Genomic DNA, 19,509 nt, shown 5'->3' with positions numbered 1-19,509 from the left:
AAAGAAAGGGCTACGAGAGGTATTTACAAATAGAGAAGTCTGGATTGCTGAGTGTTTGTCGTAGAAGATAAAGAAGGGGGGGGATAGGATGAATGAAGGACCGTCCTCCCTCCCCCCACCAATAACTATTTGTTTATTTTATAGTTTAAGTGTACCTACAACATGATGATTTGAAACATACATAATTTGCAAAATGGTGATCGCAGTAAGGTTCCTTAATATCCATCACCTCACATAATTACCTTTTTTTTTTTTGTGGTGGGAACAAGTCTCTTAGCAACTTTTGAGTATATAATACAGTTTGATTAATTATAGTTGCATGCTGCACATTAGATCCCCAGAGCCTGTTTGTCTCGTAACTGCAGGTTTGTGCCCTTGGCTCAGCGTCTCCCATTTTCCCCACCCCTTGGCATCCACCATTTTACTCTGTTTCTGTGGGTTATAGATTCCATATGTAAGTGAGATCACTCAGTAGTATGACGGGATTTTGTACGTGATGTTACTTCTTGGATTGGTCGTCCCTCTTCTTACAGTTGCTTCTCGTGTGTGATGCCCTTAAAAGCCTCACTTCCGCAGGGACACCATCCCTGCCTACCCTGTGGGTATTCCTAGCCATAACCCTCCATAGTACTTGTCACAGCTGTGCTTTCACTTTTGTCTGTATGGTTTTTTGGTAAATTATTTTCTTTATAAGCTCTCCTAGGACAGATAATTTTTTTTTGCTCAACTATGAAATTTTTTTTGGAAATATTTTAAATCTGGAATTCGAGGATAAATAGATTCTTTTTTTACTTTTCTTATAATATCCTACTGTCCCATTTCTTTCTCCCCTCTTTTCTTAACAACTTCTATAATTAAAAACTAATTTAAAATGTTAATATAAAATGTAAAGCAATTAGTTTTTAAAGTTAGATTATATTCTGCATATGTGTTATTTGAAATCCAAGATACAAATCATAAGAAAAAAAGTAGTACTTAGGTTTCAGAAGCATGGAATAGAAATGAAAATTAGAGGGAAAGTATTAAACTCAGAAGAATTTTCTGTGAAGATAATTCATTTGCTAGGATAGAAGGCGACTCTTGGAAAGTTCTTGGGTGGGTGAGAATGGTGATGGTCTAGATGTACACAGGAAGGATGTCTCCCTTTACTCATCTGTAAGTAATGTGCCCTTCTGGGCCGGTAGATGTACATCCAGTTTGGGACATGCTAAATTTGAGTGGTAGTGGAATTCTCCCCCCTAGACAATTTTGGATATAAACTTTCAGCCAAGGAAATAGGACAGAATTAGTTTTTAATGTGGGAAATATTAGCATAGTGGTGTGGAATTTATAGAAATGAATAAACTTTGCAATGAAATGAACATAAAGGGAAAAGAACTGAAAGCCAAGGAATGAAGCCTGTGGAGCCTCTGAATTAAGGGGACAAGAAGAAGAAAAAAAAGACCTTTGAGGGAAAAACAGGAAGTAGTCAAGAAGGATGATATTATGGCGTCACAGAAGCCAAGTAAAAAGAAAGCTCTTTAAGAAAAGGGGATGATAGACAGAAGCATCCAATGAAACAAAGAATAAATCTTTATTCCTCCCAAATGAAAGGGATGTGTAAATGTTTACAGAAATCAGCTTGTACGCGGTGAACTGTCTCTTTACCTTGTGGTAGCTCGGAGAGGATTAGCTTCCATTGGGCATAAGCTACTTCTCATTAATCACCCTTCGTGAGGCTTTAGTTTTCGAGCAGTCAAACTTACCTCACTCCAAATCATTTGGTGTTCAGTGTCAGCAAAGCATATGACATTTGATGTTTATAAACTGTGACCCTTGCTCTGACCTCTTTTACAGGAATATAACCAGTTCTGTGTAATCGAAGAAGCAACCAAAGCAAGTGAAGTTTTAGAAAATTTGACTCAGGGAAAGATGTGCTTAGTTCCTGGTAAAACAAGGAAGTTTTTATTTAAATTTGTTGCAAAAACTGAAGACGTGGGAAAGAAAATTGAGGTTAGTTACGAAATTTGTTAAAACATACTTTAAGTGACAAAAGTATGTGTATGTCAGAAAAAATTTCAAATAGTACACAAGTTTATTGAGTAAAAAATGAACATCGTCCACTTGGACTTCCCAAGGGCAATCATTCATGGTTTGGTGGGTTTTCCTTTTTTGAGACTATACTATACATAATATTCTATCATTGATTTTTTTCACTTACCAGTGGATATTAGGCATCATTTCCTGGTAGTACGTAAGGCCAACCTCATTTTTGATGACTACATAATCAGTTAAAGACTTTTAAACAAAATATATATATATTAAGTACTGTAGCAATTATATTTTGTATAATATGACATAATTCAGGCTAGAGAGCTATATCATTTTGAGGTTTAAACATTTCTGATCGCATTTTTTTAAAGAAAAATGAAGACCATATATATTTTAAAGGATTCTTTTAATATTCATAATTAAAGTGCCTTTTAGAAATATATGATGAAAATATTATTTTTATTGAGCATAAACTGAACCAAACTACATGGGTCTAAATCCACCTCTCCAGCTTACTAGCGTGTGGCCCTGGCCAGTTACTTGACCTCTTTGTACCTCAGTTTACTCATCTGTAAAGTGGGGATAATAATGGTACCTACCTCTTAGTGTTTCATGAGGATTAAATCAGTTAGTTAATGTAAATTGCTTGGAATAGTGATTAATACATAGTAAGCTTTCATTAAGTGCATGTTTTCTATGGCTTGAAAACCATGATGATATTTGGCTGATCTAAACTTAGGACCATTTCTAAGAAACATAATACTACCAGTATTCCCATAACACTTTCTGTGAACCTGTCCATTTTATTATTAACTAAAATCCAGAGTTTTTTGCTTATTCACTAAAAAAAAAATTCTTTGATTTTGACTAAATCTCTAATTACATATTTTATTTTTGCAAGGTACCTAAGAAAGCTTACCAGATGGAAATCATAATTAATAACACTATTTTGAGTACATTTGTTAATGGATTTAGTTGAAAGGGACATTTATTCAGTTAATAATATTATAGATGTCTTCAGGAAAAATACGTTTGGAATTAGGAATTAGGTTATGAGTATGCTAATGGTCATCAAACCATTGATGTATTTCACTCAGCAGCCACTAACTGAGCATCTGTTACATCAGGTTCTTATCTCCGTTTAAAGGTGAACCTAGTCAGTGTCACAGCTAATAGATGACCAGGACAGCTGCCCCAGCAGGTGTTCTGACCTCATCACCCTGTGGGTCTCTAGAGGGACTCGGCAGGCCAGCAGTCACTATGTCATTTGTCGCAAGGGGATGGTGACAAGTATGAGGTGGCATTTCTGACAGCCCTCCATCTTTCAGATTACTTCGGTAGATCTGGTTCTGGGCCACGAGACGGGAAGATGTGTGGTTTTAAATTGGCAAGGAGGAGGAGGGGACGCTGCTTCCTCCCAAGAAGCCTTGCAGGCCTCGCGTTCTTTCAAAAGACGGCCTAAGCTCCCTGACAATGAACTTCACTGGGACAGCATAGTCATTCAGGCAAGCACAATGTACGTCCACCTCGCTAGGCAGATTGTGGAAGGCCATCTTGTTTCTTCTAAATACTTTGTTTGAATAACTTGTTTTCTTAAGAATCCGGTTTACTCAGCTAAGGTGGTTTTTTTTTTTTTTCTCAAAGGATCATCTCCAGAGTTCCAAACATTTCTGTGCATCTGCGACATGACCCTCCTGCCCTGACCAATGAAATGTATTGTTTGGTTGTGACCGTTGAGTCCCACGAGAAGACCCGAATCAGAGACGTGAAGCTCACCGCTGGTTTAAAACCTGGTAAACGTTCCTTTTTAAAAATTCGTCAGTGTTCATTCAACGTAAAACAAATATCAGTGGTGTCAACTACAGGAAGTGTATTTAAAATATGGTTATGAAGTAGTTATGAAATGGGCTGTGCGGTATGAATTGTTAGGATAAAGTTTGAATTCTCTGTATTTAAAACACCGATATTAACACTTTTAGGACAGGATGCCAATTTAACTCAGAAAACGCACGTGTCTCTTCATGGAACAGAACTGTGTGATGAGTCCTACCCGGCTTTACTCACTGACATTCCCGTGGGAGACTTACATCCGGGGGAACAGGTGAACCTTGGTCAACTACGATGGGAGAGGAAAGCAACTAGATTGCAGTTTTAAATATGTAGTGGGTCTTAGATAGTTCTAGAGCATTTTAACAGCATATCCTGGGGCTAAAAATGGGATTTAACTAATGCACATTTTATACACATTTTACGTATTTAAATGTGTAAAATGTTGTAAGCAGTTTTTATACGAGTGATTTTAGAGCAAATGACCCTAATATGGAGAACTAGTTGCCTTGATAAAATACCTAAATAACATTAAGTGTGTAACTTAATGGAATAACCCCTCAGGCAGCTTTTATTTCTGAACTAAACACAGTCTTGGGAAGTTGCCAATGATAGTAAGAACAGGTGGAATAGTAATGATCCCGCTCTTATATTGAGGCAGGAGCAGCCGGTAAAAAGTGTTCAAGAATTTAGCCTGTTGGTACAATAAACTTTTAAAAGGTGGGCAACATTATCCTAGAGTATGTGTCAGGAGGAAATCTCTGAATTATTAAAGTACTTTTATTTTGTTACAGCTGGAAAAAATGTTATACGTTCGCTGTGGAACAGTGGGTTCAAGAATGTTTCTCGTGTATGTTTCTTACCTGATCAATACAACTATTGAAGACAAAGAAATTGTTTGCAAGTGTCACAAGGTAGAATTTTTCTTTTTTCTTTTTCTTTTTCTTTTTTTTTTTTAAGATTTTATTGATTCATTGGAGACACAGAGATACAGAGAGAGAGAGAAAGCATGAGCAGGGAGAGAGGCAGAGGCAGAGGGAGAAGTAGGCTCCTTGCTGAGCCAGGAGCCCGATGCGGGGCTCGATCCCAGGACCCTGGGATCATGACCTGAGCCGAAGGCAGACGCTTAACCATCTGAGCCACCCAGGCGCCCCAAGGTAGAATTTTTCATAGCTACTTCAGGAAGGTTCCTGTGTGGAGTATTCCCTATTTTGTGTTTCTTAGTTTACCTGTAACAAGATGAACAGCTTAGGTGCTTGTAATCTATTAACAATTTTTTTTTAATTTACCAATTTTAATTAAACATTTCTTGTTTTTTTTTTTAATCATTTATAACTATTATAAATGATATACTATGGCTGTCATTGCTCACACTTCAGAAAATTGGCCTCCATGGCTTTTTGTATGGTCAAGGAATTTGGGATCTTTTGCAAAAAGTTTGAGACTCTAAACCTATGTGTTTCCGTATAAAATCACACATTAGACAAAATCTGTAAGTTGGTTATACACTGAAGATTTTGGAGGATGGGAGGTCTCCCTTTATGAAATCTTTGTTCTGTTAGAAAGGACCATGGAAATTGTTGCTGCTAAGTACAGGTAGAGGGTAGAAATAAGGCCAGCATGGTCATAGTCGGCCACTTGGAGGCCACTGCTGTCACCTCGTTGGTGTATTTTCTGTTGTATTTACAGTGGTTTGGGGGAGCCATGTTTTTATTTAGATTTAACCATATTGTCTGGAATTGCTTGTATCTTCTTTTAGTAATGGACAGTCTCGGTATCTACTGTCTGCTTAGTCTTCCTGTGTTGTTTCGGCCTGTTCTCCGGAAGTGGGCCCTCAGCCAGCAGAGGAGAAGGCCAGTCAGTCTGGCCATTTGTAGGAAGGTTATAGCGCAGAGTCTGGGCCATCGGCTGTTTCGTGAGTCAGTGGGAGGCAACCCCATCCTAAGAGAGTTAGGAGTATTTCCCAAGTGGAAGGAGGGAAGGCATTGAATATATCAAAGACTTCACCTAGCCCGATGCGCTGGAATGAATCCTGGTGGGCGGAGGAGGAGGTGAGAGTGCCAATCTCAGCGTGGCCTCCTAACCTGGCGCTCAGGCTAGCCACGGAAACCTCTGGCCTCCATTTCCTCATCTCTAAAACAAGAACAGTACTGTTCTGTGCAGCTTTAGAGTCCTCAGCCTTGGATGTCGTTTCTACTTCGGATAATGAAGCTTCTAGTAGACTTGGAACATACCTTTTTAAAATAATTGTCTGCTCTGTAGTAACGATCCCGGAATCACACTACAGCGGTGTGCAGTGCTCTCTTCTCCTCAGGACGTGGTATTACTGAGATGCATGCCGCTTGTTCTTAATCCCCTTCCCCTATTTCTGTCATGCCCCCACCGCCCTCCCTTCTGCTAACCATCAGTATGTTCTCTATAGTTAAGAGTCTTTTGGTTTGTTTCTTCCTTTCTTCATTTGTTTGGTTTCTTAAATTCCACACACGAGTGAAATCATATGGTATTTGTCTTTCTCTGACTGACTTATTTCACTTAGCATCACACTCTCTCACTCCATCCGTGTCATTGCAAATGGCAAGATTTCATGCTTTTTGATGGCTGAATAGTATTCCACCGTGTGGGTGTAGGTGTGCCTCTCACCTTTTTTATCCATTCATCTATTGATGGACATTTGGTTTGCTTCCACAATTTGGCTATTGTAAATAATGCTGCAATAAACATAGGGATGCATATATCCTTTTGAATCTGTGTTGTCATATTCTTGGGGTACATACTCAGTAGTGGAATTACTGGATCGCACGGTAATTCAATTTTTAATTTTTTGAGGAACCTCCATACTGTTGTCCACAAAAAATGTCATCTGCCCATTTTTTTAATTGGATTATTTGATTTTTTTTTTTTGGTTGTATAAATACTTCATATATTTTGCATACTAAGCCTTTATTGGATATGTCATTTGCAGACATTTTTTCCTAATCAGGAGGTTGTCTTTTAGTTTTTTAGAGAAGCTATTTATTTTTCTATCAGCCAGTCCATTCCCAAGATAAGCTTTTAAGGGACACTCATTCTGAGGGACAGAAATAGATGTTCCACAAAAGAATGAATTGGTCAGATATGTTCGGTTAAAAGGTGTTAAACAGATACCTTGACTTCAGGGCTTAGCACTGCATTGAATTTGCTAATGTGTGTTGAGAATTTCACAAAAGGCTGTGGTGATTAGCTTTCAAAATTATTTTACTAAGAGGCGCTTTTCTCATGGAATGTCTGTCTTACAGGTCCTAGTGTTACTTGTAAGACATTTTGGAAATTCAAATGTAAATTCTTTTCCCTTCACTGGATTAAATCTCATTTTTACCTGCATGTGTGTCTGCTTCGTAGGCCATGTGGAAGTTTAAAGTAGGCCACATCGAAGCTACTCATTGAGTTGCTTCTTCATTTCCATATATCTTTTCTGTGGGGGAATATTGAGGCCCTGGGCTTTAGATCATGGAACCCCTGCATCCGTTTTCAACCATCAATATCCTACTTACTACACTTTCTTAAAAAGTTAGCTTGATGGTATTGAGAGGAAATGTTTGAAGCATATAATAATAATAAACATGGTTTAGGCATTCCACTGGTGCTGCATATGCATTGTGTCACTTCATTGTCAGCAGCCCTGTGAGGATCGTGAAACAGACTCAGAGACCGTGTCCCCTCCCCAGGGTCACCTCACTGTGCCCAAAGTCCTCAGGGTTATAAGTATGTGTCCTCAAGGATTAAAACCCACATCCACCTGGCATTTTTACAGCCTGAGTTTTTAATCAACATGACTTTTTTTTTTAAAGGGTTCTCACCAATGGGATGGGTGGTTTGGTTCCAAAGCCATAGTAACCACATTGTTCAGTGAATAGACTCAGGGAGGCGATGTAGCACGTTGGTTAAAAGTACAGGCTTAAGGGTGAAATCTGCCTTTGTCACTTACTAGCTATGTGTGACCACTTCATCTTAAAATGATGAGTATAGGGACGCCTGGGTGGCTCAGTCAGTTAAGTAGCTGCCTTTGGCTTAGGTCATGATCTCAGGGGCCTGGGATCGAGCCCCATGTCGGGCTCCCTGCTCAGCAGGGAGTCTGCTTCTCCTTCTCCCTCTGCCCAGTCCCCCCCAACCACTGCGCGTGTGTGCGTGCCTGTGTGCACGCCCTCGCACATGTGTGCGAACTCTCTTTTCCTCTCTCTCAAATAAATAAATAAAATCTTAAATCCTTAAAAAAAAAATGGCAAGTATAATGGCATCTGTTTCCTTGAGTTATTACGAACATTACGTAATGCTTGTACAGTGATTATAGCACTGTCATATTTTATTATTGTTACTATCATTATTATTAGTCATCTTGTGTTGAGTCCAGGTAAAGAACTTAGACAGAAAGAAGACTCAGATTCTAGACTTGGCGCCACTAGCTTTGTGGGCTGAGGCCAATCATTTAACCTTCCTTAACCTCTGGTTCCTCTTCTGTAAAATGGTGACAGTGCCTGCCTTGCTCACTTTTACTAGATCCTGAGATAATTAATGTGCTAGAAAGCCCTTTGCCATGTGAACTGTTATAAAACCATAAGATAATTTATTAGAAATAGTGGTCTGGTCTCTCTACATAGGTTTTTACAAATATTACCTGAGGGGAAGATCCTACCTTCTTAATATATAAATTGGGATTATTTATTATCAGTTACAGATTGTGTTTTATACACCTTCTATTTTTAAAACTATGTTTAAGTTTAGAAAAGCCATTGAACGTGCCCTTTAAATTTTCTTGCAGGATGAAACTGTAACTATAGAAACTGTCTTTCCATTTGATGTCGCGGTTAAATTTGTCTCTACAAAGGTATGTTCTTGTGAAGCATTTTGGAAATCATTTCAGTTGTAGAAATTACCAGAAAAAGGAAAATGGATTACTGTAGTTCTAAACAGACCTTTTGTCTTCATTTGTGACAGTTTGAACACCTGGAAAGGGTCTATGCGGACATCCCCTTTCTATTGATGACGGACCTTCTAAGTGCCTCACCTTGGGCCCTCACTATTGTATCCAGTGAGCTCCAACTTGCTCCTTCTATGACTCCTGTGGATCAGCTAGAGTCCCAAGTGGACAAAGGTGAGAATGTGGATCATCCTACTTAATTAGAAGACAGGGTGTGTGTGTGTGTGTGTGTGTGTGTGTGTGTGTGTGTGTGTGTGTGTGTGTGTGTGTGTGTGTGTGTGTGTGTGTGTGTGTGTGTGTGTGTGTGTGTGTGTGTGTGTGTGTGTGTGTGTGTGTGTAGGTTACCAGTGTAAGAGTGTGTGTGTGTGTGTGTGTGTGTGTGTGTGTGTGTAGGTTACCAGTGTAAGAGTGTGTGTGTGTGTGTGTGTGTGTGTGTGTGTAGGTTACCAGTGTAAGAGTTAGCTTTTTGCTAAGGGAGGGTAACTGAGACTGACACTCACCAAAGTGAATAAATTTAGAATTAAGGTAGAATTAGTATCATTTACAATTTGCTTGAGTATACCTTATTTTAAAAGATAAGATTTTTGCTACTGTAAGGAAGTTACTCTTTGAAAAATGTACTTGAAAATAAAATATTTTTTCATATTTGGATTTTTTTATAGATTACTTTTTTCTTATTAATTTTTAATTGTTTACTATTATGTATAACTTGTAAAAGATGGTTATTGAAGAAACTTGGGGGAAATATAAAAGAGTAGACAATAAGTTTGCTAAATCAACTAAAACAGTAGAGAGAAGAGATTTAAACCCAGGATATTACTTTTCTGGTGCATCATACTTTGGGCTTGTATGCTTCTTGAGCTGTTAGAAAAAAATGAGTTTGAATGTTAACCCAAGCAAAATTGTGCTCAGCTATGTTATAAGGGTAAATATTATATGCAAAAAAATCATGATATATTCTTAAAACCAAATATAAATGAGTCATTTGCTCTATTTGTTTATCTACTACTGGACTTCAGTGTTACAAATCATATAGTTGATTTGCAGTACAGGTTGAAATTAGCTGAGTAGTTTTAGAATTTCAGTGTATTTTTTGTATCTGGCCTATAAATAAGTTTTAACATCTATCAATAAATAATCCACCGATATTTATCGATTTCACCGTATGGCGCCTTGCTAGGTTCTCAAGACAGCAAAAGGGCAAGCAGCCTTCATAGTCACTTCTGTGCATTTTTGGAAAGTCATCGTAAAGGAGGGTGGGTGAAACAGGTGGGCGGACGGACACACAGGTAAAATCAAACGTGGCCCTAAACCTCTCTGTTTAAATGCTACAGACAGGTCCCACAGTCTGTGAAGTAATAATAATAGTAACCCATTTTTGCTTTCAGAATGCCTTCGTCGGTTTTGTTTTTCTGGCTTTGGGAACTTGGTTTTCTCCCGGTTCTGGAAGTCGTTGCCGCTGGTTCTCCTTGGTTTCCGTGTCCCCTTCTTTCCGTCCTCCCTGTGCCGACTTGGGGGCGATCGCGAGATTTAGAGCCCCACTGACCTGGAGTCCGTTCTCAGCCCTCCTGCTTGCTCTTTTGTTGTGTCGGACTGTTCAGTGGGTTTTATCATTTCTCAGAGTCAAAGGAGGTCATAGTCTGGATGAGATAATCTACATGAAAACCTCAGTCCAGTGCTCGTCTCCTAACAGCTCAACACAAGCTAGTTATTTGTCCATTCTTTGCTGACTCCTTTCCTGGCCCCTTCAGTGCTGGTCATTTCCAGGATCCTGACTTTGGCTCCCTTTACCTTTTCTACCAAGTCTCCACCTGCCACACAGCCTTAGGCCGCCTGCATCCCGCAGTCCAGCCAGAGGAATCCGTGCGCGCTTGGTTCCAGCCAGGGCCCACGGAGACAAACTACACGCCCTCTGTGCGTGCTCCTCCAGCCCGGCACCACGTTCTGCCTTCTTCGTGTGTCTGCCATCCAGAGACTGGCCCCGTCTCTCCTCTGGCCTTCAGGAATACCTCCGTAGCTGGTTTCTTCTTTGCCATTCTCTCCCTGCTCTGCCTTTCCTATTGCTGCCAGAGTTTGATTTCTCAAGAAACTATTCTGAGCGTGTCATTCCCACTTAAAAAGCTTCATGACATTCCAGATCTTTGCCAGCGCAGCTTCCCTTTCTAGCTTCTTCTGCACGAGCCTCTCTTCTGCCCCTTCCTCTTTCCCAGACTTCGAGCAAGCCAAACTTTACAGTCAGCAAACATCGCCTCCCTCTGGTTTTGAACATGTTAGTACCTTGGCCCACAACCCTTTCCTTTTTCTTTCAACCTGTCGAACTCTTGTGTGCTCTTCAGGACTCCTGTAAGCTTTGACTTTTTGATCTTCCCAAACAGGGCTGGGTCATCTTCCTTCTTTACCCCCCAAGTATCTTGTACGTGTGATAACACGTAACCATTCTATCGTAATTATTTATTTACACTTATGGCGCCTGCACTACGCTGTGTGCTCTTGAAGAGCTGCAGCCATGACATCATCCTCTCTGTATTGCCAGCCTCGTAGTACTTGGCATTTAATAAGTGATAATTAATGAATAATTAATGAATTATAATTAGTGATAATTATGATAATAAGTGATAATTAATGAATAACGTCCACCTTGAATTTCCCATTACTAGTTTTCTGTTGCTGCTGTAACAAATTACCAAGTTGGTGGCTTAAAACAACACAGATTTATCTGAAGGTTCTAGAGGTCAAAGGTCCTAAAGTCACGGTGTTGGCAGGGCTGCATTCCTTCTGGGCTCTAGGGAAAATCCTCGCCTTTGCCCTTTTCAGCTTGCAGAGGCCAGTTGGATTCCTTGGCTCCCGGCTCCGTCCTCCAGCTTCAAAACCAGCAGCGTAGCATCTTCCCATGTTTCTTTTCTCGCCTCTGCTTCCATTGTCCCCTTTCTCTCAGGCTCCCTCTTGCCTCCCTCTTTCCCTCATAACCCTCATGGTTACATTGGACCCAACTGGATAATCCAGTATAATCTTCCCATTTTAAGATCCTTATCTTAATCACATCCGTAAAGTCCTTTCTGCCAGGTTAGGTAACATTCTGGGAACTATGATGTGGTTATCTTTGGGGAAGGGGGTGGCATGGCATTATTCTCTCTCCCACCTCTAAGAACACCAGAACGCATGCATTAGAAAATTTATGTTTGACATACTAAAAATAACAACTTTACTAGGTCATAAGGTTGACCCTAATGTTAATTGTTAATAAAGGTTATATCATTTTGGTTAACTTCCTAGAATTAAGGAGGACTTGCTGGAGCAAGGTGGGGCAGGGGGGAGGCAATATGAATGTCCCAGGTTCTGAGAAAAAAGGTATCTTAAGAGGTTTGAATTAATGTGTGTTCTGTTTAGCGGGCTACAGTATCATTTCCTAGGCCTTAATGTAGAAATTGGCCCAGCTTTTTTCCCTTTGACTTCCAGTTGCTCCCCACAACCTAACTATTAATTTCTCACAGCCTTCTTCGTTGGAGAACCATAAAAACAATTAGTTAATATTTAAAGACTTTGTTATTATCGTTTGAAAGTTTCACTCACAGATGTGCTAACATCGGTCCTCCATGGACCCTGTTGCTGGCTGGCATTAAAGGAGGGGCCCCCCAGGCTGCGAAGGGCTGACAGGGAGACCTCGGGTCAGTTGAGCTTTTGTCTTGTCATCAGGAATTTAGACTAAATTTGGCAAGAGGACAGCATCCTTGTGTAAGAGGTAAATAACCAAATTAGACAATAACGAGGCACCGTATAAGGTGTTTCCATTTGATGGTGTCAGTTATGTGCGTTTGTCAGAAAAGCCCGAGTTGGCTGGAATGACATTTTGAGTACCTTAAGGGTTAACTAAAAATTTCTTTTTCCCTACTGTGAAATGTTTTCTTTGGAGACACGAAGTAATATGGAGAAAGAAAAATAATCACCAAATGGTATTATCCTGACTCCAGACTTTTCCTTTTCATTAGTTCCCATGGGAACTTGTCACAGACCTACAGCTGCTTCGCCTCTTTTTATTATAACGGAATATTGATATATTAGAAAGAAAACCTGGACAGGGACTTTGTGACCTTGAAAAAGTCATTTAACATCTCTGAGCCTTAGTTTTTAAGTCTCTATAAATAATGTATAACTGATAAAGTATTCTGTTTTTGTTCCATTACCGGAGGTGAAACTCTCCTTTCATAGGGAAAATCCTTGCATAAGGATTATAAAAACTATTTCTTGTAGTTGTTTTACAGACTGGAGAGAGTGCTAGTGAATGCTTTTGTCTTCAGTGCCCATCTGTTGGAAATGTTGAAGGTGGAGTAGCAACTGGGCATTATATTATCTCCTGGAAGAGGTAAGTTATATCAGCCCTGTCTCTTTTTCCTTGTCTGTGCTATTCTCATGCCTTTATTATTTGTCATTGTCATTTCATATTTGAAAGCTTCTTTCAGTCCTAGGGTGAAGACTAGAAGTCACGTGCAATCACTAACCATTTGTCAAAAACACAAAGATTAAAAAGGATCATTAAACTTTCATTTGTATTTGTCACAATTTGTGACCTTAATATCCTGATGAAATTTTAGCCCAATGAATTCTTACAACAGGACCATTAAAAACATTAGGAGAAACTTCTCTTACTTGCAGTCAATAGGATTGTTTACATAGAAAACCCAAGTGAATCAACAAATTATTTGCATTATAAGAGTTCCAGCAAGGTTGCTGGATATAACATTCAATATACAAAATCCAGTTGGCTTTCTATATCAGTAATAAACCTCCAGCAATGTACTTTTAAAATAGGTATCATTTAGATGACAACAATAATTATAAGGTAAGTGAGAGTATATCAGATAGAAAACATGTGTTACCATTATGGAGAAAATTATAGAACTTTAAAACATTAAAGGAAATTCTTAAATCAATGGGGAAATATACAGAATGGTCTCGGGTAGGATTTGGATAGGTCTAATATTGTCTGTTCTATAGAATCAGTGCCGTTTCCTTCAAAATCCCAATAGCTTACTTTGGTTTGTTTTTGTAGAACCTGTAGAACCTGACACTCTTGATCATGAAGTTTCTTTGGAAAGGCAAAACCTCAGAAATAGTCAAGATAGGCCAGAAGAAAAACTAGGCAAGGGTACTTGCTCTTCTAAATTCGCAGACTTACTGTGAAGCTACAGTAGTCACTGCTATGATATTGGCTTGGGGGTTTGTAAATAAGCCAGTGGAAGAGAAGAGAGAGTCTAGAAATAGATCCACAGATCCACACATATGGAAATTATATTTTAGAGAGGGAACATTACAGATCAGTGGGGAAAGGATGAACTGTTCCACAATTGGTGGTGAACAGTTGGGTGTCCATTTGGGAAAAAATTGGATCTCTACAATGTTTATAAAAATCAATTCCAGGTATCCTCAAGTTCTAATTGTGAAAAGCAAAACTTTATTACTTTTAGTAAAAAATAAGAGAATTGTTTAAGACTTTGGAATAGGGAGAGTTCCTTTAAACAAGAGATAAATGTATAAGCCACTAAAATTGGTGAATTTGATTTGTTACAATTAAGTTTCTTAGTTCATTTAAAAATGCCATGTAGAAAGTGAAAAGACAAAATACAAATTGGGAAAAGCTATTTACAACATGTAAAACTGACAAAGTATTAGAGTTCATATCAAGACCTTCTACAAATCATAAGAAAAACAAGTCTAACAGAAAGTTGAGCAAAATCTCGAGTATGCGGTGTAAGGGAAAGAGAAGAAGCCAATGGCTAGTAAACATAGGGAGAGAAGCTTGACGCACTAGGAATCTGAGATTCCGATGTGCTCCCACTAATTTGGAAAAATAAAAAGGTTTAACAATGCATGGTTTGTCAAAAGTTCCTTTGGAAGTCTGGCAGGACCAGGTAAAATTGAAGATGTCTATACCCCATAGTAATAGAAAAGTCTTAAACGTGCACACCAAGGGTATGTGTAAGAATGTTCGTAGCACCTCTGATTATCGTAGTCAGCAGTTAGAAACTAAATATCCATCAACAGGAAAATGGATAAATTGTGGCATAGTCATACAATGGGATGTTGTGTTATCAGTGAAAATGAATTAACCAGAGCTACACCTGGTAACTTAATAGTAAGTGAACAAAGCAACTGCAGATATTCAGAATATGAACAAATTGCATGTATATAATATTGGAAAACATGTGAAACACTGTGTACTTCTTAGGGCCACATACATAATTTGGAAAAGTGTAAAGAAACACATAGCAATGATAGATACCAAATTCAGGATAGTAGTTGCTTCTGCGGAGTGCAAGCAGGAAGGGGTACATGGGAAGATTCAGCTATATTGTTAGGTTTTCTGAGGCTGGGAGGTAGATATGTGATATTTTATGTGTTACTTTCTTAGCATGACTCAGTTTTTTTTTCATAAATTTTAAAACAGTGGATAAGATATATTAAAAATGAGAACAGAAAAATAATGTAATTTTGTTTTTAAAAAACTAACTTTCTTTTCCCCACTTCTGAATTTACTAAACATTGAAGTTTAGTTTAATTTATGTTTCTAGGAATTAAAATGGTATTGTGAAGACACTGTTTAATTATCCCATCATGCTACTGTAGTACCATAAAGACGTATTTCTTAATGATGAAGGGTTAGATGGTTTTTCCTGTCGCTTCTGCTGTATAATAATTGGCACAGAGTGTTGGCTATTCTGCCTCTAGATACATAACTCTCCCCAAGGGCTCTCCTTGGTCAGATAGCACCCAGCTGGCCCTGTAGTTCCCATTCTAACTGTAACAGAGGGAAAGATACTTGACAGTTTCCTAATGGTACTCACTTTTTCTCGGTAGTGCTGGAATGGCACCCTGTTTATTGATTATAACATATTTTTAGTTCCTCGGTTTCTACTCTGTACTTCTAGAATCGTTGTAGTAGTCCGCTTGCAAGTGGTCCCTGCTCAGCTGTGAGCCGGCTGCAGGGTGAGAAGGAGGTCTCTGTCACAATGTCGGTCACTGGGCGGCCACCCACACTGAGAGCGTTTTGCTGCCAAACACTGTGTTCGGTGGTGTGCCCCCTGGCGTGCTCGATTTACCCTACGGCACTGGGGCCAAGCAGCAGCCGTGGGTTGGGGCATTTGTGGATTGGAAACGTTCCAGCCACAAACAGGATTCCGAAAGCTTTTCACGAAACAACTTCCATTAGTAAAGTTCTAGAAAATGTAGAAGTAATTTCTGTTTCCTTTGGAACACGTTGGTGCGTATACACGTTTCCTGTTTTTAACTTTTCGCGGGAAGCCTGGGTTTGAAAGCTGCCCTTTTCTGCCGCAGGACCTCAGCCATGGGGAATGTTCCTGTCATCAGTACTGCCGTCACTCTGCCACACGTGATCGTAGAAAACATTCCTCTCCACGTGAACGCAGGTAACGGCATCAGATTGTACTCGAGGAAAAGAATCCAGGAAGAATACCTGTTTTAGCTTCTAAGGTTTAAAAAATTCTATTATAAAAAAGTGCCCGGCATTTACAGAAGTAGATTCTGATCAGTCCTGTTTCATCCATACCTCTACATACGCCTCCTGCTCCCCTTATTTTAAAGCAGATCCCAGCTATTATTTCATCTACAAATATTTTTGTCTGCATCTTTAATATTAGTGGTTATTTTTCGAAACATAATCACAATTCTGTTATCATCACTGACCCTCTCCGCTCTCAGACTGTTTCTCTCTCTCTCTCAAATAACTAAATACATAAATAAATAAAATCTTTGAAAATTAGGAATAATTTCTTACTATTATCAAATTCCAGTGTCGCAATTTCCCTGGTCGACTCTGTGAAGGTTCTTTAGATTGTTTTAAGGTCTCGCATTGCAGCTGATGGATGTCTCGTACTTTTGAAATCTATGCTCAAGAAGACCCCCCCGCCCTCTGCTCCATCATGTCCTTCACCACCACTGCCTGCCCCTCTTCCTTGCTGTTCATTTGTTAAAGAAATGGAGTCCGGTGTCCTGTAGAGCTTCCCATAGTCTGGATTTTGCCGACTGCATTGTAATCAGTTTTGAGGGTCCCTGGGAGTTGGTGGTGAGATCTATAGGCTTGATCAGATTCAGGTTCAAGTTTTTGGCAAGAATACTTCATGGCTAATGGTGTGTGCTCCCATCAGGAGGCACGTGATGCCTATCATTCCTTCTTGAACCGTGATGGATATTTAGAGAAATGTTTTATAGACTTGAAAAATTATTCCTAAAATATAATTCACCTCCTGATAGCCACGACTCTTTCTAGGTCAATCAGCTTTACGAGGAGACTCGATTCTTTTGGGCCTGTTTTATCATAGTCCCATGGGCTGTTGTCCAATCAAAGAATTTTCTTACTTAGCGAGAGCGCGGTATTATCACTAATTTAAATAATCCTATGTCTACGGAATGAATTTCATTTACAAAAAGAACTCATAAATGGTGAACTATTTTTTTTTAACCAAAAGAAATGTGTCCTCTTTCTCTGCAGATCTGCCATCATTTGGGCGTGTCAGAGAATCCTTACCTGTCAGATATCACCTACAGAACAAGACCAGCTTAGTTCAAGATGTAGAGATTTCTGTGGAGCCCAGTGATGCCTTCATGTTCTCGGGTCTCAAACAGGTATAGGTCGTATCTCACTGGGTTGCTTACGTAGATAGAGAAGTGTGGCCCGGAAATGGAGAGCTATATATTTCGCTTTTACAAACGAACGGATAAGGCTGATTGTGGTCCCTGTTATTTTGATAGGAAATTTTTAGCCACTTTTAGTATATGTGCTGCCGAAGCGAGCACTTTTAGCCACTTTTAAAGATTAACTATAATTCATAAAGAGGTGGATTAAGTGGGTAACCCTTTTCACATTGAGATCATACATGTAAGTTCTTTCTTTTTATAAAACAAGAATTCACAAATCCTTGGACTGTAATAGGATTCCTGAAAATTTTATTATTTATTTATTTATTTTTATTAAAAAATTTTTTTTTTAAAGATTTTATTTATTTATTTGACAGAGAGATACAGAGAGAGAGCAAGTAGGCAGAGGGAGAGGGAGAAGCAGGTTCCCCATGGAACAGGGAGCCCGATGCGGGGCTCGATCCCAGGACCCTGGGATTATGACCTGAGCCGAAGGCAGCCGCTTAACCGACTGAGCCACCCAGGTGCCCTGGATTCCTGAAAATTCTAGATTTCCCTTTTATTACTACTGAGTGTGTGTGTGTGTGTGTGTGTGTGTGTGTGTGTGTGTGTGTGAGAGTGCGTGTACTTGTGTCTTTTAATTGGAGGCCTAGAGGCCTTATTACCCATATTAAAAGCTTGATTCTCTGGGGCGCATGGCTGGCTCAGTCAGAAGAGCATGCAACTCTTGATCTTGGGGTCATGAGTTCAAGCCCCATGTTGGGTGTGGAGCCTACTTAGAAAAAAAAAAAAAAAGCCTGATTTCTCTTCTGAACTATCAGTGAAACTTTTTAGAGATTTTTGATCTTGCACAGAACTTACTCATCTTTGGCACATTTAGACACGATTTTATATTTAAAATAAAAAATCGTTCAGGTGTTTTGATTCACTCATTCAAATCAGAGGTGGAAAAGTTCATCACGTTTTTGAATGGAACATACACTTCCAGGCAAAACCGTATTTCAGTGAGAATTCTGTCTTCTGCTGTCAAAGTGGATAACAGACACCCCTCAATAGTCAGTAAATACTTTGCATCAACGAGGACATAACTAGAAGAAGAAATGTGTCCTAATACTCAGAACTGTCTACCCTGACTAGCCATCTGTGCTGTACATAATGTGAATGCTATGTTTGTTGTTAAACGTAAAATAGAATTATATATGAAACATACTGTAAGTGCATTCATATTTAAGTTGATAACATAGAATACATCATATTAGCTATTATGTATTGGTACATGACATGTACATACTATATGTACTCATTTGCAAATGAGGAAGCTTTTCTAGAGTGTCCTCATCTTTTTCACATATTGATTTATAAAAATATATGATACCAAACATCTTTTTTTCCCCTGACATCATTTACCTCGCCACAAAGATCCCCTAAAAGAAAACACCGGAAACAACTAGTTTGTCTTACGTTGACGTAATGTATACAAAGATACCTTTCTACCAGTTATCTCATAACATACTGTGACTGTAAAAAATCTACCTGGTCTCAGACACAGAAAATCTTGATCCATGTCGTCTTCCCCTTTTTAAGCTGGTGCAAGTTGCCGTTTGGATCTTGGTAGAAATCACGCACATTTTTTTAATTCATTTATTATCTGTGTAGTCCTCATGTCACACTAATTCAGCCCTGTATTTTAGAATCTGGAAGGTGGAATTAGGAGAGAGAGAACATTTCACCAGAAAGATTTGGGTATCCGGTCACTTGTGAATAATTAAGGGGTGACACCGTGAAGATGCTGTAAGCATGTACCTTTGATTGTCTTTCTCTACAACTTGTTATGCTATAGATTCGATTACGGATCCTCCCTGGCACCGAACAGGAAATGTTATATAATTTCTACCCTCTGATGGCCGGCTACCAGCAACTGCCGTCTCTCAACGTCAACCTGCTTAGATTTCCTCACTTCACAAATCAACTGCTCAGGCGTTTTATACCTACCAGTATTTTTGTAAAGGTAAGGCTTAGAAATTGTCTGCTTTTTGAGTCTCCTGTCT

The 19,509-nt window shown here is 39.2% G+C and overlaps 1 protein-coding gene across 2 annotated transcripts in view; it reads left to right on the top strand.

Annotated features, from left to right (window-relative positions):
- TRAPPC11 (trafficking protein particle complex 11) overlaps window positions 1–19,509 on the top strand; it is a 46,614-nt gene that overhangs the window by 21,986 nt on the left and 5,119 nt on the right. For both annotated transcript variants that reach the window (XM_027599062.2, XM_027599063.2), the window contains 11 exons: window positions 1,837–1,992; window positions 3,360–3,547; window positions 3,676–3,824; window positions 4,011–4,132; window positions 4,653–4,772; window positions 8,654–8,719; window positions 8,830–8,986; window positions 13,061–13,172; window positions 16,142–16,233; window positions 17,316–17,449; window positions 19,302–19,469. In XM_027599062.2, coding sequence (XP_027454863.1) covers window positions 1,837–1,992; window positions 3,360–3,547; window positions 3,676–3,824; window positions 4,011–4,132; window positions 4,653–4,772; window positions 8,654–8,719; window positions 8,830–8,986; window positions 13,061–13,172; window positions 16,142–16,233; window positions 17,316–17,449; window positions 19,302–19,469 — 1,464 coding nt within the window. The remainder of the gene's footprint in view (window positions 1–1,836; window positions 1,993–3,359; window positions 3,548–3,675; window positions 3,825–4,010; window positions 4,133–4,652; window positions 4,773–8,653; window positions 8,720–8,829; window positions 8,987–13,060; window positions 13,173–16,141; window positions 16,234–17,315; window positions 17,450–19,301; window positions 19,470–19,509) is intronic.

This window comes from Zalophus californianus, chromosome 2 (genome assembly GCF_009762305.2).
Source record: "Zalophus californianus isolate mZalCal1 chromosome 2, mZalCal1.pri.v2, whole genome shotgun sequence".
NCBI classification, from domain to species: Eukaryota; Metazoa; Chordata; class Mammalia; order Carnivora; family Otariidae; genus Zalophus; species Zalophus californianus.
This window is presented reverse-complemented; position numbering and strand designations above follow the sequence as displayed.